The 27234-nt window shown below is 40.2% G+C and overlaps 2 protein-coding genes across 3 annotated transcripts; one reads left to right on the top strand and one right to left on the bottom strand.

The window, feature by feature from the left end:
- The first annotated feature begins 607 nt into the window (after positions 1–607).
- trim69 (tripartite motif containing 69) lies at positions 608–4815 on the top strand. Its single transcript, XM_004538163.5, has 6 exons — positions 608–1571; positions 2207–2302; positions 2506–2739; positions 3425–3447; positions 3539–3654; positions 3782–4815. The coding sequence occupies exons 1-6, from the start codon at positions 936–938 to the stop codon at positions 4324–4326; spliced, it is 1650 nt and encodes a 549-aa protein (XP_004538220.1). The 5' UTR covers positions 608–935; the 3' UTR covers positions 4327–4815.
- Positions 4816–6045: 1230 nt separating this feature from the next.
- Positions 6046–26333, bottom strand: LOC101478248 (bone morphogenetic protein 1). 2 transcript variants are annotated; one of them, XM_004538162.4, is made up of 20 exons: positions 25850–26333; positions 21583–21684; positions 21321–21470; positions 20879–20996; positions 20364–20542; positions 20146–20251; positions 19130–19254; positions 17287–17402; positions 14619–14721; positions 14423–14539; positions 14158–14303; positions 13576–13771; positions 13348–13473; positions 11010–11170; positions 10645–10825; positions 8928–9053; positions 8418–8545; positions 8128–8341; positions 7101–7351; positions 6046–7010 (listed from the first exon to the last, which is right to left on the bottom strand). In XM_004538162.4, the coding sequence occupies exons 1-20, from the start codon at positions 25974–25976 to the stop codon at positions 6876–6878; spliced, it is 2907 nt and encodes a 968-aa protein (XP_004538219.1). In that variant the 5' UTR covers positions 25977–26333; the 3' UTR covers positions 6046–6875. The 2 variants fall into 2 exon arrangements, with proteins under 2 accessions (XP_004538219.1, XP_004538218.1); XM_004538161.4 differs by having other exon boundaries at positions 11010–11173.
- Positions 26334–27234: the final 901 nt, after the last annotated feature.

Raw genomic sequence — 27234 nt, forward strand, 5'->3', positions numbered from 1 at the left:
AGGTTTTCTAAAAGAAAACAAGAACGTCTTCAGGTATATTCATGTCATTCATCATAGGAAAACACGGTTCTAAGTGTTATTTACAGAGAGTGCAGCAATCAGAATATTGGCACACACAAGACAGGCTGATTAAAACAAACAAACAGGCAAACAAATAAAACCTCTCACTCAGTATAAACATTTATGCAGTACTGCTGTGCTTTTACTCACCCGACCTGTGATTATGCACTAAATAATCACAGCATGCCTACATTTACAGTGTCATCAGCCTGATGTAACATCCTGTAATATTTAGTCGGCCCATGTGGTGCTGCTGATAGTCTTGGCAAGCGAAACACAAATTTCTCACTCAGCTTGGATTTTTAAATAAGCTTTACTGGACGTTATGTCTGGATAAAGAGTACTCTGTCTGTTGTGGAGCTTTCTATGCATACAGTTTTGAATGATACCCTTCTACCTTTTACTTACTTGGCAGAGATCGTGGCCATAATTAGAATGATGAAATCGCTATCTACTACTCACAGATGTTTTCCTGCTTTCTCCCTCTAACACACACTCACGGCAAGAGCTCACACAGTCACATCCACTGGATTTACATTTTTCTTTAATTATTCTTAGAGCAGATTAAGAGTTTAGTGAAGTCGGACTTTACTTGCGCAGACTTTACTAAACAAACATGCAAAGGAAAGAATATCCATGGTCCGCCTCAATTTCCTGACTGACGTCAGTCTAAGGGGGAAAGGGGGGCCTCTGAGATCCCCTCACTATCTGATCTGCATGTGAGAGGCTCATGCTGCCTCTGCACCACCCCCTTGTTTTCCCCACAGCAACAGGAAAGCTGGAGGCCAAAGAGAGCGGCCACACTCTGTAGGAGAGGAAGGACTCAGAAGTCCAGCAGTACAGTAAGAACAAAGAAGGACACTAAAGGCAAAGGAATGAGCAAGAATCAGAAAGAAGTGAAGAAAATCCAGTCAGTCTATCTGCAGAACCTGGAGAAAGTGAACCAGGGGATAAAGCCGGACAAAAAAAGTTGGAAACCTAAAGAAGGAGACTTTGCTGTGCAAACAGCAATGGAAAAGCCGCGGCAGCCTCCCATAGCTGGAAAAGTGGCTAAAAGCTCGGCTCACAGAATCAGCAGAGACCTGACTTGCTCCATCTGTTTGGATCTTTTCAAGCAGCCGGTATCCTTGCCCTGTGATCACACCTTTTGCCAGGGTTGCATTGAGGGTTACTGGGCAGGGCCACGGGGCACCGGGCAAGGTGGAGCCGGCTCCTGCCCTCAGTGCAGGAAGGTGTATCCCGGACCGAGCTACAGACCCAACCGTATAGTGGCCAACATAGTGGAGAGTTACTGTCAGGGTCTGGAGGAGAGCGGGACTGGACCCTGCCTGCCAGATGCCGGGGTGCCAGAGAGGGCTCCTGCACCGGTTGCACGCTGTAGCCGACACAGGGAGGAGCTGAAACTGTACTGTGAGGAGGACCAGGAGCTGGTGTGTCTGGTGTGTGGCATCTCCCAGGAGCACAGAAGTCACACCATGGTGTGTGTCCAGGAGGCAGAACAGAAGTATAGGGTGAGTTAAGCTTTAATGAAGTGCCTGTCAGCAGTTAAACGTTCAGCAGGGAAGTCAATATCACTGTTAATGGGGTTTAAACTGTTTTTGCTTTTATAGTTTTAGACTTGGCTGCATATTTTCCAAAAACAACTTCTTCTGGTATTGCAAACATGGATCCTCTTGTGTTGTTCATCAGTGTGGAGTCTCCCAGGTTAGGCTTAAAGCAAAAGTAAGCTCAAATTTATCACGCTTCCCATTGTGTTTTCAACAAATCACCCTGGACAAGACATTGACTTTGAGGGAGTCAGTATGTTTTGACGGGCTGCACAGTGGTGAGGCGGTTAGCACTGGTGCCTCAGAGTGAGAAGGTCTGGGGTTTGAATCCACCATCGTTTGCATGTTCTCCCTTTGAATGCGTGAATTCTCTCAAAGTACTGCCCTCCTGCCACAGTCCAAAGACATAGACAGGTGTGAATGTGAGTGTGAATGGTTGTCTCTGTGTTAGCTCTGCAGCAGATTGGCCATCTGTCCAGGGTGTACCCCGCCTCTCGCAGCTGGGATAGGCTAAAGCCCCCTGTGACCCTGAATTGGCTAAGCAGAAGAGAATGGATGGTTAAACAAAATGCTTTGATTTTGTGTTTCTGCCCTGACAGGCATCTCTGCACAGCTCAATGGACTCTTTAAAAGCTGAGCTCAACATAGCGCTGCAGTGTGACAGAGAAGCTGAAGACGAGGTCAAGAAGCTGAAGGTGAGAGGAAACACATCGGAATCAAAACCTCGCCACTGCGCATGCTACAATCACTATAAATATCCAGACTGACCCACTCGACCCACAGTTTCCTGTCTCATTCCCCTCATGGATTTCTAATGCTTTTGTGTATGTGCGCACAGACTGTTGTGCTTTTTGAAATAGACCGTCGCTCCCAGTAACAATGTGCATCTCCCACTCAGGAGCACACCGCTGATCTGAAGCAGCGCATCGAAGCCCAGTTCAGCGACCTGCACCAGTTCCTCTACCAGGAGGAGAAACTGCTGCAGGTGAAGCTGAAGACGGAGGAGCGAAGAGAGCTGATTCGCCTGGACGAGCACAAGGCCCTGCTGTGCGTGGAGATCTCGCGTCTGCAGAGGGCCGTCCATGAGATAGAGGACAAACTAAAAGAGCAGGACCCATTCACTCTGCTCCGGGTACGCTTAGCCTGTTTGTACATACAGCACAGTTCATCTGGAAGTTATTACCAGGATGATGAGTCAGCTCTGGGGATGATTAAGCCAAAAAATGCTGAACTCTTGATTTTAAATATGTTTTCAAAACATTTGTATCACTGTTTTAAAAGAAATGGAATCAGAAGCACAATATTTGGGAAGAAAATGAGGTGTTTTTCAATCTATTATGTAGCAGACATACATTTTTGTGCCAACAGGTTAAACAGGGTCCAACGTCAACATTCAAGATATAACTGAGCTGGGTGTGACCGCCTCGGCTTTCCTGTTAAGTCTGCAGAGTGGTCTTAGCAAGACGGTCGATTTGATTACATCATTATGAAAAAACTTCAAGGGTAAAGCGTGATAAATAACAACAACACTGTTGTAGTTTTTTGCCCAAACAAATATTTATGAGCTTAGACAGGATTCATGCCAACGACCTCAGTCGCTGAGCTCTAGAAAAATGAGTTCAGTTCAGGCACCGGGCCATACTCAGGCCAAGGCAGTGGGAATTTCCCCCGGCCACAGGGAGATCCCGCAGGGTGGGATAATGTGAGGTCAGACACTGATGTAATGTGGAAAAAGCTCTCTCTTCTTTCAAATACAGCAAAACTAATTACAGTCTTTTTGTCTCTTTTCCTGTGTTTATTCCCATGTCTCATTTCAGAGCATCAAAGCACTTCTCCAGAGGTGAGCGTGGGAAAGAGGCCGAATATTTTGTCCTTGAAAGGCTCTGTTTTTGTTCTTTGGTTTCATTGTTTGACTTTGCTTTCGTTGACAGGCCTCCACTTAAGTTTGAGAAACCCGTGTTTACACCGCCCAGTCTGTGTGAGGGCCGGTTTGCAGGGCCCCTACAGTACAGAGTGTGGAAATCTATGAAAGGAAGCATCTATCCAGGTACTTAAAAGTGACACTCAGACTCCTGAATCACTGCACTGCTCAGAAACCATCATCAAAATATCCAGCAAAGAAACATCTTTAGCCTTAAACTTCCTCTCTTGCCTTTGCTTTCTCCTCTTTTTAGTTCCAGCTTCCATTACATTTAACTCCAGCACGGCCAACCCCTGGCTCAGTCTGACTTCCTCCCTCACCTGCGTTCGATACCAGAACTTTAACCACACTGTGGAGGACAATCCCAACAGGTTTAATGCCGCCCTGTCACTGCTGGGTAGCCAGGGCTTCACCCATGGGCGTCACTACTGGGAGATTGAGGTCTACAGCAGCACAGTCTGGACTGTGGGGGTAGCCCGGGAGTCGGTACCCAGAAAGGGAGTCATCAAAGCCCTTCCAGCTAACGGCTTCTGGACTATCTCTCTCTCTTATGGGATTCAGTACATGGCAGGTACGTCCCCTCCAACTGTCCTGTCACTGGAGGAGCCACTGGCCAGGATCGGTGTGTACGTGGACTACAAGAGGGGCCTGGTGTCCTTCTACAATGCAGAGAGCATGACACACCTGTACACCTTCAGGGAGACCTTCACTGAAACACTGTATCCTTATTTCAACTTGGGCTTCCTGGACAAAGTGCATGAAAATGAGCCTCTCAAAGTTTTCTTGCCAAAGATTTAACTGCTGTGAAAAAAAAAGAAGACAAAGGGTCAAACAGTTACCGAAAATGACTAGATATGCAAAAAAACACATGTGAATAAAAAAGGTTCCTACTGTACAGATTTGAAACTGTGCAAATGCACTGTGCAGTTTATCTCATCAGAAATCAGAAACACGTGCATCTAAGCTTTGCTGAGTTTGCAGACTATGAATCTACTGTCAACCATTTCATTTCAGAGAAGCTGTGCTTCGGTGAAGAATGTGAAACTGTCTGGTTATCTGACTGTAGTGACATTATTGTAATGTGCTGTTATGTAATCTTCTTTATGCATGATTCATTAATTCATTCAGTACTTTGTTTTTTACTCTGTAAATAACTGACATCCTGAATTATACTGGAGTCACAAGACTTGATGATGTGATGCATTCAAGGACCATGGAGAAACTTTTTATTTCATCATAGCAAACATTAGGTTTGCACATACTTAAATAAAAATCAATTTAAATCGCCTTTTTGTATGTGTGCACATTTTTGTAACTGAGAAATCTTTGCACATATTGATCAAAAGCCTGCTACACTAAATGTGTGGTACCAAAGACGTAAAAAGATGTCCGTAATTATATGCACAAGTGTGTTATTTCCAGTATTAAAATGAACAGAACACCTCCATGATCAAACTCCTTAATTCTGCTTTCTATGACTACCTTATGGTACCCTTAAGAGTTCATTAATTAATTTATTCAACCACTTGCAGCGCTATGAATAAATGTTTTACACTAGGGGGTCACAAGCAAAGAACTGAAATGAACACGTTTGCAGCCTGGAACAAAAAACTGTCCCTTTAATGATGATTGATTGTGCAGGGGGGACAAAATGAAAATAAATAAATAAATAAATAAACAAATAACTAAAACATGGCCATTGTCACTGCCAGGTTACCCATTTGCTTTAGGCTTCATTTTGATGTTAGCATTATGTTAATGGCCATGTTGCTGTTTTGGAGCAAGAATGTCATATTTGGATTAGTAGGTGGATGCTTGGTTAACAAACTGGATTCATAGATTGTACATGTGCAATCCACACATATATTTGCTAATTAGTTCTAAGTAACTTCAGCACTTCTTGGGTGGCCTGAACCACACATCGAGGCATGCTAGTTCTATTTGTAACAGGTTCCAACAGTAATAACACAGCAGCTAGAGGTTCCCTAACTCCAGTATCCAGATAGATGAGTTAGCTATAAAAAAAGATTCACCCACCTGCAGTGATGCTGAAGGGGGAAACCGTGCACAGAGGCCAAAACCAATTTGGCCTCTGTGCTGTAAACATGATTCTTGCTTTTGGATGCAGCTTCAAGTGGCTGGTCGAAGAACTGCAGTGTCTTGCTCTTTCAAGTAGGTTTAATTTTATGTGACTGTGTGTCTCTGCAATACACTCAGTTCACCCAATTAGCGAGATTAGATCTGGCTCAGAAAACAAAAGGGGGGCATTAAGTCCCAAATAATCAGAGCAAAGCAGAGAAAGATTGTAGCCAAGAGAAAAATATGTGAAATCGATTTTGATTTAAAAGATGTCAGGCATGGCACAGGTGTGCAGAGGGTTTTTCGTACTAAACTACAAACAAAGCTGGATGCTACTTGTGAAAACATCTTTGCAGTCATAGATGGGAAACCATGAAAAGGCTCATCAAGGTGCAGACGTACACACATCTCTCAGTAATTTGAAATTGGGAAAGAAAGTTAGTTGGTTGATTCACCATCAGCTTTCATAAACGGAACTTTGTTCACAACAAAAATCAAACATTTGTCCAAGACATTAGCGTCCTCTCCGCACGCTCAGCATCAGTGATGATGCAGCTGTAACCACACGCAGCAGGTGATAATTTGCATGCATTTATGCCAAGTTCAGCAAAGGAAAAACTTCCCGATTAACAAGTAGTCCAGGAGTTTAAGGAATCGTTTTTGATCGGGTGAAAAAAACCTTAACTGCTGTGAAGCAACAACAAGAAGCTGTAGAGGATGGCTGACATACAAACTCAAAAACTAAACTAATTTAAAGCAAAGCCAGATAAGAATATAATCTTAAATAAGAGATTAGGTATGATTCAAGAATACAGTTTTGCTGATTTCCATACATATTAAGTTAATTTATCAAGTAATATAATACACGAAACTGCACTACATCCAACAGAAGTGATGAAGGTTTCAACCTCAGAGAGAAAAAAGTGACACAGTGGAAATTATGATTAAAATAAAAAGGCAAACTATTATCACAATATATACATTTTACATTTTAAAACAGCGCTCCAATCAGCTCATTACAAGTGGTGCGATTGTATATTTATATATGAAATCATTCAAACTGTTACGGTACAGGGCTATATGATGATGAAGAGTGAAGATGTAATGTCTCTGCATGGCTTCAGTCTGTCTAACAGAAGTCAATGTAAAGCGTTTGGGCTGTTGTTTGTGGTATCAACCCGTGCATTCACTCCTCGCCAGGAAATGGGTGTGACCAACCAAATGCTAGGGGTGAAGTCTCCATTTAGGTTTGGGGAAGGTTTGGAAAGTCACTTGCTTACGTGTAATGTGTCCTGGAACTTTGTGCTTATGTAGCGTACATGAAAGCCTTTTTTATTGATGCTGTCATCCGAGTGAAATTTTAGAACAATGGAGTCTCCAGCTGAGTACACGTCCTCTGGGGCCTGAGGAAAAGCAACCGATACAGACAAGTAAATAAACAAATAAATAAAAAATAGAAATTAGTGAGCGAGACTGATTTTATTCAGCCCTACCCCAGATCCGCAGTATCGTCCCAGCCTGGGAGACTTGGTGTCAGCGCCGTCATATAGCTCCACATAATCGTACCCGCAGTCAGCCTCCTCTTCAATTTCAAACACTTGGAAGATGATCTCGACACCGTAACCCTTCTCAGCAGTTACCACCCACAAACAGTCAGAGCCTCCAGGGTAGTTGTTATCTCCAAACTGGGCATGGGAGTACAGATCTTTTGTCTTGACCTCTGCTTTAAAGCTTCCTCCACATTCTGAGAATCCACAACCACAAAATTAGAGGGTCAAAAAGAGGAACTCATAAAAGTTAGGAAGGAATGCAGCTGAATTGTGACATTTTTGAGCTTTTATTCTGTCTTCAAAACACCATTTTACTCTATTTTTGCTTGGGGTTTTTTCTTCTTTTTCAGCAGAGCAGTATTTTATAGTCTGTTTACTACAGTGGCCCTGAGATGCAAAACAACTTAAGAAAACACAGACAAACAGAAAACACTGTAAAAGCAATCAAAACACAAAATAAGTTGAAGAAAATCTTACAAAACATAAGGTGAATTGAATAAAATACAAAGGAAACTGAACAAAGCAAAATAGAATCTGAATAAAACACAATAGAAGTTGACTAGAACACAAAGACAACTGAAAAAAACAAAATCTCTCAAAACACAATGGAAGTTGGAAATGGAAACTGAATCCAACACAAAGGATTCAAAGATTCAAGTGTTTTTGAGGAGACATTAACAGCTGTGGAGCTGATGGAGACCAAAACATGGGAAGGCTTTCACTGAGACGTGTTCAAAGGATTCATGGAGTGTTATGATTCATATAACACCGTACACACATGTTTGCTGTTAGCAAAGCAACTGTTAGCTTGTCACTTCTGCAGCTGTTCACTCACATTGGTGTTTTTCCAAAAACGCGTTTGTGTTTGTTATCGTGTTTTTTCTGTTGTCCTTTATTTAACCTTTGTTGTGTTTTCAGTGCTTTTGTAGCATTTTTCTATTTGCGTTTTGTGCCACTGTAGTTTGCTCACCTGCTCTGTACGAAGCCTCAAACCCTCTCTTCTGCACAGAGTTGTCGGAGAAGAAACGCAGGAACATTTTGTTGGCGCTGGAGATGACCGGAGAAGGCTTTTTGGTGCCACAAAAGCGTCCCAGAGTCGCGGCGCGATTGTCTCTTCCGTCATAAATCTCCAGATGATCATAAGCGCACTCCAGATGAGCCTCCATGTCGACCTCATTAAAAATCTGGAAATTGTTTCGAGTTAAACTTAAAACGATATAAATGGTTTTGAACAGTTTTAATTTTGGCATCGTGACATACGAGTTTGATTCGATGGCCCGGGGTTGTAGAAAGAGACCAGGTGCAAGCCTTCTTGCTGGGATATTTGTCAGGCCAGTTGGGGCTGGCGATGGTGCCGGACACACTGTTTATCACATGATCACATCCCGCTGTAAAAAAAATAAACAAAAACAAAGCAGGATGCAAAACAATGACAGCTGCACATCATTTCCTTTTCTCCAGCACAAGCATCCTCTGAGGTCATGCTGTGGAAAACAGGCCGAACATATTAACTGTCAAAATGAAAGCAAAACTAAAGCTGCCCTTAAGCAATCCTACTTTCCCACTCAGGCTATTAATAAATAGTCCTAAGGTCAAACTTTTGTCTGTAAATATGCAGCAGCTGGTAAAGGGTGTGTTCCCTCTAGGAGACTACTTCATCTTTAGATAGTAAGTGAATCACAAACGATAGCTTCATGTGTCCACTAGAGAAAAGTAAGGATATATAAGGCCATACATCACACTGATGAGTGAAGAGTGGACATACTGCACCTTCCTTGCAGTCATGCCTGTTGTCGTGCAGCATGAAGCCCCTGCGGCACTGACAGCTGTAGCTCCCGAAGGTGTTTACACATTCATGCTGGCAGCCTCCATTACCTTTGGAGCACTCATCTATATCTGCGGACATAGAATAGAGTAGAATAGAATACAATAGAAACTTTATTGTCACTAGCAACAAATTCCAGTGACAAACAGTAACATTGAGATATTGTAGAAGTAATTTGTAATTTTGCTTTTTATTTTGACACTACTACACATAGTATATATCATTTATAAGGATTTGACTGATGTAAAAATAATTCCCAAAAGTTATATAGAGCTTGCTGATCCTGGTACTCTAGGCAGTTTACATAATACATTTCAGAATAATCTGAAATAATCAGAATAGAATTTTTCCCACACTCTAATGTGTGAAAGCAGGCATCAGAACTTATTGGGTCAGACTGAGATTAAGCCTTTCCTCAAGAAGGAAATGTCTGCTACATTAGGCACAGGATTTTAGGATTACATGGCTGCTAGAAATCATACATTGTCGTACTGTACAGAGTTTTAACGTGCTTTTTAGTGTTGCTGAGGAAAAGTAAATAACTTCAGGTAGCTGTTTATCTGATGATATTGCATAAAAACATGTAATCTGATCATTAGCCAGACTTTAAAAGGGGAACTATTATGATCATTTTCAGTTCCATATTCTGGAAAATCTTTCGATTTTGATTGTATTATGATTTAAGCCGTACAGTCCAATGGTGAGTAAATGCACCAAATGTTTTTTTCTAATGTGCACAAACTTGTCTGTGTTCTGAATCACAATAAAGTAGCTATTCTATTCTGTTCTATTGAAATTTTGTGCTTTGATTTTATTGTTATATTATTTGACTAGCTTGATTAAAGGGGCAAAAATAAAGAACTGTAAAAGAAGAGAAAATCCTCAGATTTTGATGTGAATAATAAAAATACACAAGAGGAAGAATGTGTTTACACACGAAGACTAAGCATTCTGGGTAAGGTTGTGTAAGATTATATCTCTGTGATACATTATATCTCATTGTGAAGTCAGCGGACTGCATCTTTCTGGTTTTGCCGTTTTCCCTGCACCATACTGTTATTGTCACGGTCCAGCAGATCCGCCTGAGAAATTCTGTGTTGTTTTCTCTTTTTTCTCTCTCCCTCTGTCGCCTGGGCAGAGTTCATTGTGGGCTCCCGCCTTTGGCCTACATACCTGTGAGATGAACACCTGCGTCTCATTAACTGGCCTCTACTAAAGGGAAGAAGCAAGACTGCTCTTCGCTGGCTCGATGCTTGACCTGTGTTAGTGAAATCCTGGCTAGGACACTGCAGTCTAGTTCCTGTGGTTTTGCTTCTTGCATTAACGCATTGTTTCCTGTGTACAGACACCGTGGACCTGCCCTTGTTGCCTACAGAGATTCTGGTGCGAGAGAGGAGTGAGAGACTGGTGAGACACCAAGAGAGACTGAAGAGGAGTGAGAGTGTTCCCCTGCTTTTCCCTGTGGATTCCCTGGAGCCCTGATCCCCGCACCCTTGTATATAGCACTTTGTCACTGTTGCACATTTCACCTGGTGTTTGTGAATAAACCCTCTGTTCTTCCTTTGAGCCAAGGAGTCCTGTGTTTGAGTCCCTCCAGTTACCATAACAGATACATTTACTCTGCAGTTCCTTCTATGGTTCCTAAATCATCAGTCAACTCACCAGAGAAGAAATGAGCCTTGAAGCCTCTCTTGGAGACGGTGTTATCAGACTTAAACTCAATTCTCATGTTGTTCTGCTGGGAGGTGATGACCTCTGGTTTCTCTGCTCCACAGAATTTGCCGTGAAGCTTTGAGTCTGAGCTCAACCCACTGCGCACTTCCACAAAGTCATATTTACACACCTGATGGGAAACACACAGAAATGATCCCTGTTAATAAATGTATTGATGTACATCATTCACTTGATGTATTTTTTACAGATATATTTTAGCACGAGAGATTTTTATCAGGTATTTATTCCTGCTGAATGCTCTTTAACCATGTGTACAAGCACTTTCCTAGCAAATCACAAAAACCCCCACTAACATCATTTCCTTCGGTTTCAAACACATCAAACACCAGGGTGATGCGATACTGAATGGGTGCCACTAGCTGCCAGACACAGTTCTTGTTGGGTGGGTATTCTTTGGGCCAGCCGGGGGTGATGATGGAGCCATTCAGCATGGTGATGAATCCACCACAGGCAGCTGCTGGTGGGGCAAAAACACAGATTTAAGTGGTAAAAGTAAAAAAAACACAAAACAAAACCCCAAATTCCCAGAAACAACAAAAGAAAACAAAAACAAAATTTGAAACTGAATGTTATTTTAAAAATAATCTAAATAATTAAACTGATGGATTTGAAATTGTGGTACTGGAAATAGAAAAAGACATCCTTAAATTTAACACCATTAGTTAGATTATTTGTTATTTTTTTAAAATGAGAGTAAACGTCAGCTCCTACTGCTATTTGTGTCTGCAAACACTTTTAAAACGATGAATCAAGATCTAAGTTCTTTGTGAAGATACAACAGGGGAGCGCTGCCCTCATGTGGTAGAAACAGGAAGCTTCCTTGGAATCAAGACTCAACAAGGTAAAAATCTCATTCTAGTAACACCTGCGAGTCCCAAATACTCAGGATTATTATCAGAAATCATATATATATGGCCTATATAACTTTAGGTTTACATCTATCTATTTATAGCACAGGGAAAAAGCTGTGGGATTTAACTGTAGGCATAATAGAGCTGACAGCTTAGGCGCACTACTGTAAAATTAAGCATGACATGGCAGAAATTCTAAACTACAGAATTTACAAACAGATTTGTCAGCTGCACAATAACAATGTGAATCTGCCGTTTCACCACATCTGAAAGGTGGTGTATTGGACCGGTCACTGTGAAGGCCATTTGAGTACAGTGAAGTCACTGTCCTGGCCAAGAAGCCGTTCTGAGATCGTCTGAGCTTTGTGACATTATACTGTTGGAAGCAGTCATCACACACTGGACTCATTTGTTAACCAGAGACTGTTTTACGAGGTGGTTAAAATATCTTTTATTTTGAAAATCTGAAACCTTACCTAAACTCAACTTTATTATGTGTCTTGATTCTCCCTCTAAAGTCAGTACCTGCAGGGATTATGGAATTATTATTGTGCACATGTGTGTTTCCCATAGTGAGTGGGGCCTCTCTAAACATCAGTATCCAAGAAAATATGACATGAGGTAGCTTCATAAATAATGAATTTCTCATATAAACTATTAGAATTATTATTATTATGCTGTGGGGCTTTAGGTTTTACAAAATACAAAAAGGTCTCAGCCGCTGAGCTCTTTAAAGGGCCACTTTATCCAAAAGACCAGAGCTACATATACAAGAGATGCTGTCAGGCTTCAAATTTATGCATCATTCCCCTCCAAAGCTAACGACCCAGTGTTTTAACCCCTAAGACACCTCATCAACCTCATCAGTGCAGGTTGGAATTTCCATCTTTCTTTTCTGAATCATCAGTCACCATTTGTATTAATTTTTCACAGCAGTGAACTAGGGAAGCTATAGCCTAGTATATTTATATACATATTAATATACTACACTATAATAATAAATAAAGTATAGAATAGTGTAGTGTAAAATAAATAAATAGTGTTTAGTTTACAACATGAAACTTGCATGAAGTGTTTCCATGGTGACCTGCAGAGACATACAGCAACAACACTTCAGCAGAGTCACTGATGGAGGCAGAGGAATCTGCAAAGTTTTTGTTTTTTCTATAGTTTAAGGATTTAAAGAAGTTGGTGTATTTTAAAAGCTTAGAAACTGAGAGTCAAGTTAGTCAAGAGTAAATTCTTATTTCTTCGACAAGTGTCGGGCAACTACACGGCCATGCACATCTGCTACCATCTTCAAGGCTACAAGACTCAGATAAGACCCACTATTCATCCAAGCCAAAGCTAACATTAAATATCTGGTAAATTCTGATAAACCGAGAGTGGTCATGCTTAAATGTTAAATGCTTGCTGCTTGCTGGTTATTTTTACTTATTTGGACCATTCTCTGTAAATACTAAAGATGGATGTGTGGGAAAATCACAGAAAATCACTAGGAACAGTCCGTCTGATAAGTTCAGTGTCACATTTCTTCCCAATTCTGATGCTCAAGTTTGAACTTCAGCAGATCATTTGACCATTTCTTCATGCCTAAATATACTGTCTTGCTGACATGTTTCGATGATTTGATATTTGGTTAATGAGCAGTTAAAGGTGTACATAGTGAGTATATATCATGTAGAGGGAATATACTCGTCAGAGTGTACTTCATATCGTGAAGCAGTGGCATTCTGAAGTTGACAGTAATTTAATATGAGCAGTCAGGCTGTAAACTCACTCTCACAGGTGTGTTTGTCAGCTGCCAGCTCATACCCCGGGTCACAAGCACATCTGTAGCTACCCAGTGTGTTCAGACAGCGCTGCTTGCAATTACCATTGTCAGGTCTGGAGCACTCATCCATCTCTAACAAAAGGAAATGGCAATTACTAGTTTTCTGTGCCAGACAAATGCATCAAACAGGTCTCACTGCCGCCAGATTGTTTGCTGCTAAAATGACCTTCTGACCTTTAAAAAAGTTGGCCGCAAACCCAGCTTTGTTGACCGATCCGTCAGATGCAAACTTGAGCCAGAGCTGGTTGGAGGTGCTTTTGATGTCGTCTGGTTTGTCGTACCCGCAGAAACGTCCGAGCAGCGGGCTGCTCTCTGAAGCGCCGTCTCTCACTTCCACGTAGTCGTAGGTACAACTGTCGTGTTTCTCAATCTGCACAGCGCGGACACAAAAGTCTGCTAATAGACATTACAGCAGAGGATTGTGAAGTCTGTCCAAAGCGTCATCCTCGCCATCCACAAACAATAAAAGTGAGATGTTTTTTTTCTGCTGACACTCTGTAGACTTTTCAAAGTTTAAAAAAGTTGCTATAGTACTATAGTATAGTAGGTAATTATTTAACAAGTTTAATAAAACAAGTTCCAACATAGCAGCACATTAAAATCTTTGCAAATTAGCTAAGACTGTTTTAAATCTTTCCAGGTTGGCCATTCCTCTCTATATGCCAACTGCACCATTCACTGCAGGGACCACCTTTTAATTTTATTTGCTAGCACGTTGCCAGAATGCAGGAATAACAACAAAAGAGGTAATTTTACCTCAAATGACTGAAAGGAGAGGCCAACATTAAACCCCTCTGCCACTGTGATTTTCCACACACACTCTTTGTTGGACTGGTATTCATCAGGATAATTAGGCGACTGGATCTGGCCGCTCTCCCGCTTCACCTCTCCTCCACAGATGGCTGCACAGGAGGTGAGAAGTGACATAAGCACCAGTTGATTACAGTCACAGACTTGCTTTCATATGGCCAAATTCACATCTGTACCAAAAGGAGATGCATGGGAAAACTGAGCATTGTACCTTCATAAACAGCTGAAAATCCTTTGCCCACCCAGCTGCTGCTGCTCCTGAATTCAATCCACAGTCGGCTGTCGGTCGAGATAATCTGAGCTGGAAGTGTGTCTCCACAAAAGCGCCCTGCAAAAGTGCAAAAAAACCCCAAACTGTCATTTCTTCTCGGTAAGAACTTCACATTAGAGACGCAAGTAAAACAGACCTTTTAGAGGAGCCTTCCTCCAGAAGCCGTCCCGGACTTCGACATGGTCGTACCAGCACAAGTGACTCCTGAAGAGGTCCATGGACGTAAAATTGAGAACAATCTAAGATGCAGAGGAGACAGAAGGACACCAGGGTGTTAGCAAATGATCTGGCATCAAGATTCGACATCTGTGTCGTCCCAAAAGAGGTAAAAAAGGTGGAAGGTGATACAAATTCATTTGGGTTGTGCTAGAAAAAATCTGCCAAATCAAAATGTGTAATCCAATTACTTTTTTCAGGTAACAAGTAAAGTAAAGGATTACTATTGCAAAAAGGTCATTAGATTACTGTTACTAAAGCACGCTGCATTACTGTGTTACTAAAACCGTGATTTTTTTGCGAGAGTGTCTCATGACAATGATGTAAGTGAGTGCAGATCAACAATGGATAATATATCGAGTGCGGGAGAGAGTATGAGCGTGTAGGGTTTAAAGCGTGGAAGTACTGACCTTACTTTGAGTTTGATTCCGTAAAAAGTGACAAAAACATTAGCGTCTGCTGCACACTACATGGGAAGAAAACTTATTTTTAGAGCAAAAAAACCCCTAAACTTCAGAGTAAGCACCGAGTGCGCTACGACGGGAATGTGAAACTCCCAGATCCTTCCACTGACCGCTACGACACACCTGCACCAGGGCAAACCTCCGCCTGCCCCACTCCTGCTTTACGGTGAAAATAGAGCAACAGGACCGCTGAGTCTTTGATTTTATTTATTTTCTGCTGTCTTATACGTGCATCTATTTGAAAGACTGAGTGTAAACACAACAAACTTTTAATTTATGTGCTGGAATGTGCAGAAAATAGGTTTAAATGTTAAACAATTTTCTTCCAGTCAGAGAATGTTGCATATAATTTAATTTTTGCTTCATGCGTAAAGTTAAAATATTAAAACTAAAAAAACTACTTTCAAAATGAGACTTTTTCATTTGATTACATTTTATATGATGGATTATGCAGAAACAATAGAACTGGGCTGAAAGATCTCTCGCTTTATCACCTATTCAGGTTGTAAATCATCTTTTAAAAAAGTAACTAAGTTACTAATTACTTTTGAAAATAAGTAACCAGTAAAGTAAACTAGCAAGATTACTTTTGGGGGGAAGTAATCAGTAACTAATTACTGATTACTTTTTTCAAGTAACTTGACTAACACTGGTGTTGGCCCTGAGAGGCCAAACGGACTGCAGCTTAAGAAAACACCAGCAATAAGAAAAACGCTGCAAAAGTACACAAAACACAACGTATATATGAAAAATGACAACAGAAATAGGAAAAAACAAAACAGAAATGGAGAAAAACAGATTTCCAAAAGCACAAGGGAAGTGTTTCTGGGGAGACAATAACCCGACGGACCAGTTGCAGGAGCCCAAAACATGGTAGGCATATTTTATCATGATTCATTTAATACTGATGACGGATTTTCAGGCTAATAGTTAGGCTAACACACTTAACTCTCATCTTTTCCTTTCTCACAAAACCGATAGATCCTCCACTTCTTTTAAGTGTCTCCCAGCAAAATTCTTAGCATATTTTGGTTGCAACTGGTCCGTCGGGTTATTGTCCCCCCAGAAACACTTCCCTTGTGCTTTTGGAAATCTGTTTCTTCCTGTTTCTGTTTTTGTTTTTCCTATTTCTGTTTCGTTTTTTCCTATTTCCGTTGTTGTTTTTCCTATTTCCGTTGTGTTTCGTGTGCTTTTGCAGCATTTTTCTTATTGCTGGTGTTTTCTTAAGTTGCAGTACGTTTGGCCTCTCAGGGCCACCGTAGTACGACTCATTGTGGTGACGCCTTGTGAATAAGAGCAACCAAAAGTAGCTATTATATGAATGAAATAACTAGACTGACTTAGCCATATTCACCTCCGCATCCATGTGGCTAAATTAGAAACACCAATCAGCCCAAACAAATGAGAAAAAAACAAAAACATATGTCTTGGTCACTAATTTATTTGAGAAAATTCTTTCAATATTATACATCTGCGATTGGGAAACTTGTTAACTTAGCAGAAGAAGTAAAGATGATGGTTGCAGTCCATGTGCTGTGAATGCTTGCTAACTAATATGGAGCATTAATACAACACTTAATGGACCTCATTTGAACTTTACTCAAGTCCTCCTTGCAGAACAGCTTCGACTGTAATGCGTGCGTTATAGTTTCTGCATCTGCTGAAGTTCAAGTGGCATGAATTTCTTCTTCAGATGGCGAGGCTCCGCGCAGATGTCTGCATGCCTGCCAAGTTTTCCCACGCTAAGTTTTTCCTTATGACTTGAGGAGTCACTTGAAGAAACTACATAACAATCCACTAACTACTCATGGGCTCTTATGCATAAATAAGCATAAATAAGAATGACTGCTCGTTTGTGGTATCTGCAGCTATCTGTGTCTGTATTCCCTGGAAAGATGTTAGTGGATTTCCTCACATTAACTGCTAACATCAGGGCTTTGAATTTGCAGTTTGAAAAATAAATTATGATTCTATGATGTGTTTAAGATCATTATCTTGTTGCACTACCACTTTATCTTTTGATTTAGCTCATGATCACTATGGATAAAGACTTTATAAATTCATTAGGTGAGTAACCATGCTGATCATGCCCTTATGGAGCTAATGCATCCACATATTGAGTACCTTTTCTCCAGGAGTGACAGAAATCCTCCAGACACAGTGGGTGTATGCCGAGTATCCGTTAGGGAAACCAGGGGAAGAGAAGTTTCCACAACTGTCCTGCAGACTTTCCCCACATTCTGTCACAATAGGAGATTATTTAAAATATATTTAACTAAGAACTGAAAACAGAAAGATGTGAGGAAAGAAACATTGCAAAGCCTTGACTGATCATCTGATTGGTGTTCAGGTAAAAAAAAAACAGTTCACAAAGGACTTCATTTTAGGGAGAAATAATATCATTTTTTAATCAATTTATTTAAACCAGTGATGATTAACTCTCAGTCATGAGTGCCTCACAAGCACAGAATTAGTAGAAATGATAAGTGAGTTCCATGTCTTGCTTCAAATAGGGTGTACAATGGGGATAAAAACATATAGTCTCCTCTGATTTTTAACACATCTTGAATCTATGCAAGACGATTAGGGCCACTGATGAAAAAAGTGGACACACCTTTTTTTTTCTTTTCCAGAATTCTGAGAAAAAAAGTCAGAATTCTGACTGTAACTGCAATCGAGAAATGGAAAGCTGCTCACTCTTCAGGGGGAAAAAGTCGGAATTCTGACTTTTTTTCCTGAGATTAAAGTCTGAATTCTGGAAAAGAAAAAAAAAAGATGTGCCCACTTTTTGTTCCAGTGACTCTAATCATCTTCTGTATGAAACAGTCCATGGTGCATATAATAATAAAAGCACTTTTACTTTTAACCTGTGACAGTAGAGATGAGACTTTTCATTATGCTGCCATCAGGTTGAAACTGCTGTTTCAACTTGAAAACTACCACTAACTAAATAAAACAGAAATGAAAAGGATCCAGGAGTGTTAGAGTTTTTAGGAGTCTTAAACCACATGCCTTACCTATATCAGAATTGCCTAAAGAGTGAGCAGCTTTTCATTTCTCGATTGCAGTTACAGTACGCAACACAGTTGCTGTCTGCACTGTCCTGCAGTTAGAAACCATCAGTGTGAAGAGCGTCTCTAAACAAAACATAAAAGCTACTCTCCAGACTATCCAGCTACGTGGATAGTCTGTTGGCTTTGCAAGTAGCAGCTGCTATAATTGGTTCGATAGAGACGAGGAGCGACACTCCTGTGTGTCTAAAGATCAACCTTAACCTGACCATCGTTCACTGCGTCATTCTCGGCTAGAACATGAGGCCCACGAGTCTGTGAAACATATTAGTGAGCCGAGTAATTTTCACATATTCATTGACGCAGGAACTCCAAAGGTCTGCTGTTGATCTCAGTAAATGGATCAACAGCAGACGTCTGCCTGGAAATGTGGGTAAATGAGTGTGACGCACTCCAGAAGACACTCTGCAAGAAAGCAGATAAAATACGGCATCAAGACTGTTTTCTTAGAAATGTACTGCAGTGAAATATTTATTTATTCTTTCTTTAAACTGACAGCATTTGGTGTTGCTGTATTTTGACAAGATTTCATATTAGATATTGAAGTCGGCACAGCTGTCCAAATAGCATGAAGCGAACGGGGGATTTAATTTTGGCATCTTAAACCGTTTGTGTTGTTGTGTTTGATCGTAGAAGAATTTTATCAAAGAGTAAAATTTTATTATTTCTCCTGAATATGGAGGTTTTTGTTCCATGGTTTTCTGCTCTATTTAATATCAAGCAAGAATTCCTGAACCTTTTTTGTTAACCCTTTGTTTTGTTTGACAAGGGTAGAGGAGTTTTATCTTCAGTTAGACCAGTTACTTTTAAATTAATGAATAATAAAAGTATAAAGGCCACATGGGATTTCATTATATAGTTTGGTGAGTAGCCTCTCTACATCAAATGTAGCTTACTTGCGCATTTGTAGAGTTTGCAGGCCTGTGCAATGTCTCCTTTACTGAGCTTGGTCCTCTGCCCAATAGACGGCCTGACTCCATTGACATCATAACGGGGCAAGATTGTGTCTAAGAAGATGCCTCTGTTTCAAAAAAACCACAGCAAAGAATCCAGTGACAACACTTAAAGCCTGAAGAGAAAAAAAACATCTTCTAACTTCTAACTTTTACTGATGTGCAAGAAGATCTGAGTTTCAGAGGTTTTAAACTGAAGGATCGATGAAATCTACATGATTTTTCTGATGTACCTCCTGTTCAGGACCTTGATTTATTGATTGTGATAATCTTTCACTGAGTTCGGAGCTCCCACCCTGCAGTTCCCATGGTGATGCACCCATGAATGACAAGCATGTGCAAACAGAGCGCTCTGAATGGGGCCTTTCGCCGGTGCCAGCCGGCTCAGTGGAGCCCGCTCCTGAATGCCAGAGTAAAAGGCCACTCCACCCCAAATTGTTTGACAAAGACTGAACTGCCGGGCCTTTTTTTAGCTTGGCATGCCTCCATGACCCAGACCTGCAATGTGGTTATGGGGGTAAAAAACCAAAACACCGAGAAACTGAAAGGGGCAACGACATGCATGGGAGAGAAACAAAAAAGGAGACTAGTGTGGAATCGCTTCTGTAACAATACAGGACAAATCCCCCAGAGGTTTCCTGTGAGGCATGCTAAGCAGAGCTGACTCAAGGGACAAACACCAGGTCAGGGTATAGCCCTGTTAGATAATCAGAAACAAGCTTGGTAACGATGACACGTGGGGCTAGTCAGGCTAGTGTGTTCGCAGTTTGGAGGTAGGCAGAGAAAATCATGAATTTAAGAGATATTTAACTGCCGTAAGAAAGGTTTTTAATTGCCTGTTAATGTAAATATGGTAAAGCTAAAAGTGTAAATGTTCAGAAAAAAACACAAAAACAAAAGAAAAAAACCTTACATTTCTGTTGAGAATATACTAACATGAAGCAAAAAAAGATGCCAACCTGGAAAATGTATTCCTTGCATAATGCATGATGCTGCCAAAGTCGTATACCTCTCCCAGTGAGTCGACCTCCCCTGGTTCCATCTTCAGGAAGTTATACTCCTGCCCTTTTGATGGACAAACAGACAAAGAACTAAATGCAGAGACAAACATCTGCAGCATCAGTATCCATTCCCACATATTTATTTCATCCTCAACGCACGCATGCAGTAAGAGTACCTTGTTGAATGTTGTCTCTGATGATGCTTACATGCTCATCACGGTCCGGACGTGTGTGTTCATGCCAGAAGCCAATCACGTGGCCGAGTTCATGCACAACGATGCCAAACTTATCACAGTTTTTTCCTATAGAGATGGCCTGAGGGCCGCCACCTCTCCTCCCCACATAGGAGCAACACCTGCCGGTCAGCGACACTATTCAGGTCCACATCCTGCTTTTATTCCCCCCCCCCCATGTTTTTAACAGGTTAACTATAAAGAGAGGTATATGCCCACTTTTAAAGAAAATATTCAGTCTGAGCTTTCCATCTTTTATATACAGTCTATGGTTTCTGAATAGAAAACTGTGGAAACAATAAATCTGGTCAAATAAATAAATAAATGAATGAATAAGAGCTCCAATAATTTTAGTTTAGATCATTGTGCGTTTTTTTTTCTAAGCCAATAAGCTGAGACAAACACTTCTGTTAAAAAACCGATGACATCATAAAAATGTTGACATGCTCCCAACTTACCCACAAGGTCTGTAAGTGAAAACAATGTAGCTTTCTTCAGTCGCCCTCTCTGTGAACGTTACACAAATGTGTTTCTCCCAGTGACGCATCGCCTGACGGAAAATGGCTCGCTGACTGCCTGAAAGGAAACTCTGAATTAGACGTTGACAGTTTCAGGATGTCCAAGCTGCACATGGCAACAAAGACTCCTTAAAGCAGTGGTTTTTAAATGTTTTTGTGCCCAATGCACACTACAGGGCAAGCCGAAGAGTTTGAGGCCCAGCAAGTCTGCAGAAAATAACCTCTATGCCGTCTGGTATGTTGTCAGTTCTTTTTGGTTGAATTGTCAGGTGGATGCACTGTTAAGCATTACACCTAAAATTCATTTGCTTTTTGATATCCTGCAACCATCCTATCATGGTGAAATCAGATGTAAGACTTATTGTTGTCCACCAAAGCTCACCACTGAAATTTCCGCTGATCACGTAGGGGATGATACCATCAGGCCATACTCGCTCAGGTCTGGCGGTGGCTGCTCTCCTCTGTCGACGGAGGCTGTGTCTGTCAGCAGCCCTCTCACTCCTTCTGTTTTCACTGGAAGTGGAACTGTTAGCTGTAAAAGGTAGATAGGACGTTCAGGGGAGTTTGTTTTGATTATGATCCCCTTATTTGCACATTCAGTTTGAATTCCTAACATATTAGTTGGGTTTTCTCTGTTTTGACACCTGAGTTTGTGTGGTTGCTCTGGACAGCGTGCTGTGCATCATCAGCTCCTTTGAATAAGCGGAGGTCGTCTTCATCCAGTGCGATGTCTCCCAAAAAGGCAGCTATGAGGATAAAAGTTCTCCGATAAATTGAAGATATATAACTTTGTGTTAAAGTGACAGGGAGGAGAATTTTAGAAAGCACCTCTTAAAGAGCAGTCGCACAACAACATGAGCATAAAGTCGCTGATATCAAAAGTCTCTGTGTTTTTGTCCTCATTCGATTACATGTTTTTTTAGAGCTGCTATTTCTTCTTGTGGTTTGCTCATGTTCACCTCTTCCTGCTGCCTTATTTTGTCTTTTATGTTTTGACTCTTCTTATTAGTTTGTCCTTCAGTGGGACTTTTATTGGATTGTCTCATCTACTTTAACAAGCTTATTAAAGTCATCTCTTTTTGCAACCTGCCCTTGGCTCACAAACTAAAACATATCTGAGGACTGTTTGTGTCCTTTTAAAGGAAGGAAGGAAGATGTGAACTGAATACATTACAGGACTGTGACCGTGCTGATGCACCATGTCTAACTAAACTAAGTAAACTGCACAAGTGGAAGAAAAACAAAGAGTGGAAGGCCAAAAACCTATCTACAACAGATGAACAGCAACTGAAAGTCATGTCCTTAAGAAATAGGAAAAAACGTCTAGAAAGGCCCTGGCAGAGGATCTGAGAGACGCATCTGGCTCATCTACTGTTCACTCAAGCTTCATCAGAAATGGTCTCAGTGGAAGGACGGCTGTCAATAAGCCATTATTAGGAAAGAGAAACAGAAAGGAAAAACTGAGGTATACCAAATTACACAAGAACTAGACTGATGGAGTGATGAATCCAAATTGTTGATTTAAATCATTATCAAGATATATGGAGGAGGTCAGAAGGCGAGGGAACGGTGTGTCCACAGCTGTCTGTAAAACACAGTGGACGCTCTGTCATGGTTTGGAGTTGCATTTTAGTCAGTGGTGATGGAGATCTTGTCAAAATTTGTGGAATTATGAACATAGAAAAATACCACTAGATTCTGATCCGCTATGCAGTATCACCTGTAAAGTGTTTGATAAATTTTTATTAAGGAGACCAATCCACGAGTCTCATGGATTGGTCTCCCCAAAGCCTGGACCTCAACATTACTGATGCAGTGTGGGATCATATTTGATAGAACAGAACAAAGAGCAGCCAAAGAAGAGCTTTGAATGTCCTTCAAGAAGCCTCTAGAACTATTCCTGAAGACTACATAAAGACATTACAAAAAACCTGACTCAGACTCAGACTGTGTTAAAGAATAAAGATGGTCAGAGCAAATATTGAAATTCAAACTTATTAAAATTGCACTCATTTTTTTTTTTTACCTTATATACTGGCTCTCCATGTATTCTTGCTTCAATAAACCACTACACATATTTTCTATACCACAACATAAAGAAATGAGCATTGGCTCTTTCATCCAGGTCTGTATATAAAATGCTAACAGCAGATAAAATGGACTGAATTTGCACTTTGACACAGAAAACGAGTAAACTCCACAAATTCACAGAGGTAAATGCCCCAGAGGTAGATTTGTAAAGGTCTCATCAACTTTTCTGCAATACCTTAAAAAAAAACAAAAAAGAAAAAAACAAGTTGCGTCACTACAGGATTTCTTACAAAGTCAGCAGTGCAGCAAACACAGTAGAAGACAAAAGTGGTGAAACAGCTTCAAGATATGGCATAGCTCAGTGTCAGCTGCAGAGAACTGTTAAAGAAGAGTCTGACAGAAAACTGGGCTCTAATAGGCCGTGGGGAAGTGAACAAAGAAACCATAAACTTCTATGCTGAACTACAAGATTAGCTACACAACATCTTCCAGTGGCCAACAAAGGTGAGAGTGAGGAACACAATTAAGGGTTGTAGATAACTTTCAAAACTCAAGGATGACATGAAACGCTCTTTGAAAAATAATATCCGTCATATTGGCCAAGCAGAGCTGCTCACTTGAGTCTTTCCCTCTAAATACCTCATTTAACAGTGTGTGTAACAACCGTTGAAAGTACAAACGAAAAGAGGTAGTGGGCCCTGTGTCAGCCTTTGAAGTAAACTCACTCAAGCAAAGGGTGACTGTAAATGACTGTCACCCCTGCAGTGCGCACCCCATGCTCTGGAGCTTGAGGGATTTCACCACAGTCCAGCTGAGGGTTGTGCTGGCACGGCCTCAGTGACCTCAAGTCTCCAGGCAACTCCCTCAGAGTGGAAGAGTGGTCTGTTTTGAAAGCTTCAGAAGTCACAAGTGAAAAAGGAACCCCAACCTGCTGGAGGCCCAGGATAACCGCAGTGAACTGTTTGTTTTATATATATATATATATATATATATATATATATATATATATATATATATATATATATATATATATATATATATATATATATACATATATATATATACACTGCCTGGATGTCCTTTACCAATATAGTATAATATGACATATTATGCTATATTGGTAAAGGACATTAAACATTTCTTGTTTTAATGGGATTTCCCCCCTCTCAATAAATGTTAAACGTGAGGAACATGCTCTTCTTGATGACTTCTGCAGTCCTCCGTGGCAGACTGGATGTCGGCTTCTGTGGTAAATCCTGATTGATGACCAACCATTCCTGGCTTGTCAGTGCACCAAGTTGATCACAACGATGATCATAATCACATTCATGCATGATGGAGCGCCATGTCACAAGCCAAAAGCGAGTCGAAAGTGCCTCGATAATCATCAAATTAACATTTTCGATCCAATACCAGGAAACTCTCCAGACCAAGAGTTTATGCCTTAGCGAGACCTTAAAAAAGTGGATGGACAAGCAGAAGCTCATATACTGGGGACATCGTGGAGTTTGGATCACCATCAAACAGGATTTTGAGGCTGATATCCAACACGTCGTGGAGAATTGCAGAAGTTATGAAGAAGGGTCAGCATTGTAAATACAGACTCTTTGTAAAAATGTATTTTGTTTAACAATAAAAGTCTTTGAAATTCATAAAATGCTTATGATTGTTCTTCATCATCAAAAGAAGTAAAAATGTAACAAAAAAAACTGAAACGCAAAATCTGTGCCATTGCCTAAACTTTTAGTTATGACAGTACAACCTATTTATATTAAAAACACAGACATGTACCATGTACCACTGCACTTATGTTAATTGAAAGTTATGGTATTGTCTTGACTGCAGGTATTTAAAGTTACTCTTCATTGCATTTAAAAAACAACTACTGTACTTTAACACATTAATTTCAACAGATGCAGTTTCTTGCATCTTGCTCACAATACTCTGTCATTATATTAAGGAAATATGACATTACTTTATTTTGGAGCATGTATTTATTTTAACTCTACCAGAGTGCTAATGTTAATATTACTGTTATTTTACATGACAGACCTTTGAAGTGTAACAAAATTTACACTGTTAAACACTAAAATTGAAAAAATTGAAAATACAGTAATAGTTTTTTTTAAAGTATAACATGATTAAAAGAACAATTATTTCACTAAATAAATTAATTTGGGGTACATACTGTGCTGTGTCTATAGCATCACTGTCACCTCTACATCTCTTTCTTACAACTGAGTAAAGATAAAAACATGCTTGCTTTACTTTGAAAAAACCCCCACATATTAATAAGTGTAAACAAAAAAATAATTGGTTGAACTTTTTCAGTACAGAAAGTCTACATTTGACTTTAAAAGTAGTCCTTTTTGTAAATACCACTGCAGTTTGCAATGGCACAATCGTTTTGTTTGTCTTTTAAAACTGCATTTACACCATTTTCATGTCGTTTAACAGTTTTTTTTCTTCTTATTAAACTTGATTTAATAGCTTTAGGTTAAAAAAAATCACTTTTAGTTCCAGAGGATGTGAAACATTTACACTTTTTGTATTTAAACATATTGTGTAACATCCTCACAATCGATTAGCTGCTATTCTACATATTTTCAAACAACAATAAAATGTAAAAAATAAAAATATGTAAATATTATTTTTGGACTGAAAATATTTTCCCTGGTTTAAAGTTTATTTACATCCAGTCTTCACACCTATTAAGCTGAGAGCATCATTTTTTTCTTCTTTTAAAGGGTTATCCTTTAATAAACATCTAGCTCTTCTCACAGGGATTGGAGCCTTCAAGACTTCGAGCTGTTAGCCAAAAATACACCAATAACACACAACAAGAGAAGGAGGTATCATGTACAGTAATATGGACAGTACCTGCTTTACATGGATCCTTGTAGTCGATTTCGTCCCCGAGGTCAGTAAAAGTTGCGTCCACAGTCTCCCAATCAGCCGCCAGAGGAACGCAAAGACAAACAAACAAAAATCTAGGGACGACTTCCATTGCTTTTGATCAAATATGCAGAGGAGGTAAAGTTTGTAATTGTGCTGCAGTAAGAGAAAAAGGCGCTGAAAAGACTCTCCTGCCCAGCGGCGCTGTTTCCTCACGTCTCCATGCTGCTGCAGTGATTTCGCTGGCATCCAGCCCCGAGCGCACAGCAACGCACACACCCATGCCTCTGAAGCCAGAGAGGTGCTTCACCTGCTGTCAGGTGACTTAGGGGGCTTTACATCGGACGTAAGCGCGGGTAAAATCCGTGTCATTTCTTTCTGTGTTAATAAACATGTTAGAAAGATTTAAAATTAAAGGGCAAAAACACCTATAGCAGGAACACAAAGCTGACATGTAGCCCATCCTGTATTTGTGCACTACAACTGTTTCTCGACAACCTACATCTGTTAAATAAGAGAGACTGGGTCTTGTTTGTGTAACAGAATCCCGATACTGTTTATGCCTCAGAGACTATCACAGGGTGCTGATTCCTGACCCGCTACACCACCTGCAGGCTACAAGGTCCACTCACACGTTAGCTCTGAAATGCGGGAATACTGACTCAGCAGTTAAGAGAGGAGCTGACTCATAACTGAAGCTAAGGGAAATAAAAAAATTTAAAAAAGAAAGAAAGAAAGAAAAAAGAAAAAGAAAAAAACGTTTATTTAATTATTTTTTGCCAAAAGACTTACTATCCGTCTTATCTAATTTCCAAAAACAAACGAAAGAACTGTTTATTTATCTATATTTATTTACATAACGTACAGTAAGATTTCCCATCAAAAGAAATTATGAAAGTAATGTGTGATGAGGTTTTGAAACTTTCTGAAAGGTTTACTGTAGTGATACTGATAGAAGGGGACTTCTATCGTGAGTGATTTAACATAAAATAATAATAATAATAATAATAATAATAATAATAATAATAATAATAATAGTAATAATAATAATAATCTGGCACATTAATCCTGTAAGACACTTAGGAGCAGCTGGAAAAGGCATCCACCTGCTCCAGAAGACTGAGGGATGAGACTGGAAATCAGACCAAGGGCACCTGGTGGAAAGGTGGGAGATGAAATACACTCAAGAAAGCATGTGAAATGATATAAACCAGAGCTTACTAAATATAATAAAATCCAGCAATCATGTTTTTGAAATTCCTACATAACAGAAATATAAAATTCGTTTTTTATTGTTAATGACTGCTAATTGTTGAGTGTGGAGCATTAAATTGATTTGGCTTCTGAAGTGGAACATACAGTATCAGACA

Source organism: Maylandia zebra, linkage group LG7, assembly GCF_041146795.1.
Source record: "Maylandia zebra isolate NMK-2024a linkage group LG7, Mzebra_GT3a, whole genome shotgun sequence".
NCBI lineage: Eukaryota > Metazoa > Chordata > Actinopteri > Cichliformes > Cichlidae > Maylandia > Maylandia zebra.

What these genes read in the sequence shown, in the direction of transcription:
- trim69 (XM_004538163.5), top strand. Translation starts at nt 936, where the DNA reads ATGAGCAAGAATCAGAAAGAAGTGAAGAAAATCCAGTCAGTCTATCTG. An exon ending in AGGCAGAACAGAAGTATAGG is followed by an intron (nt 1,572 to 2,206) that starts GTGAGTTAAGCT and finishes CTGCCCTGACAG; the next exon opens with GCATCTCTGCACAGCTCAAT. An exon ending in ATCAAAGCACTTCTCCAGAG is followed by an intron (nt 3,448 to 3,538) that starts GTGAGCGTGGGA and finishes TTTCGTTGACAG; the next exon opens with GCCTCCACTTAAGTTTGAGA.
- LOC101478248 (XM_004538161.4), bottom strand. Translation starts at nt 25,976, where the DNA reads ATGGAAGTCGTCCCTAGATTTTTGTTTGTTTGTCTTTGCGTTCCTCTG. An exon ending in GATCAGCGGAAATTTCAGTG is followed by an intron (nt 20,997 to 21,320) that starts GTGAGCTTTGGT and finishes GTTTCCTTTCAG; the next exon opens with GCAGTCAGCGAGCCATTTTC. An exon ending in TTGAAACCGAAGGAAATGAT is followed by an intron (nt 10,826 to 11,009) that starts GTTAGTGGGGGT and finishes GTTTCCCATCAG; the next exon opens with GTGTGTAAATATGACTTTGT.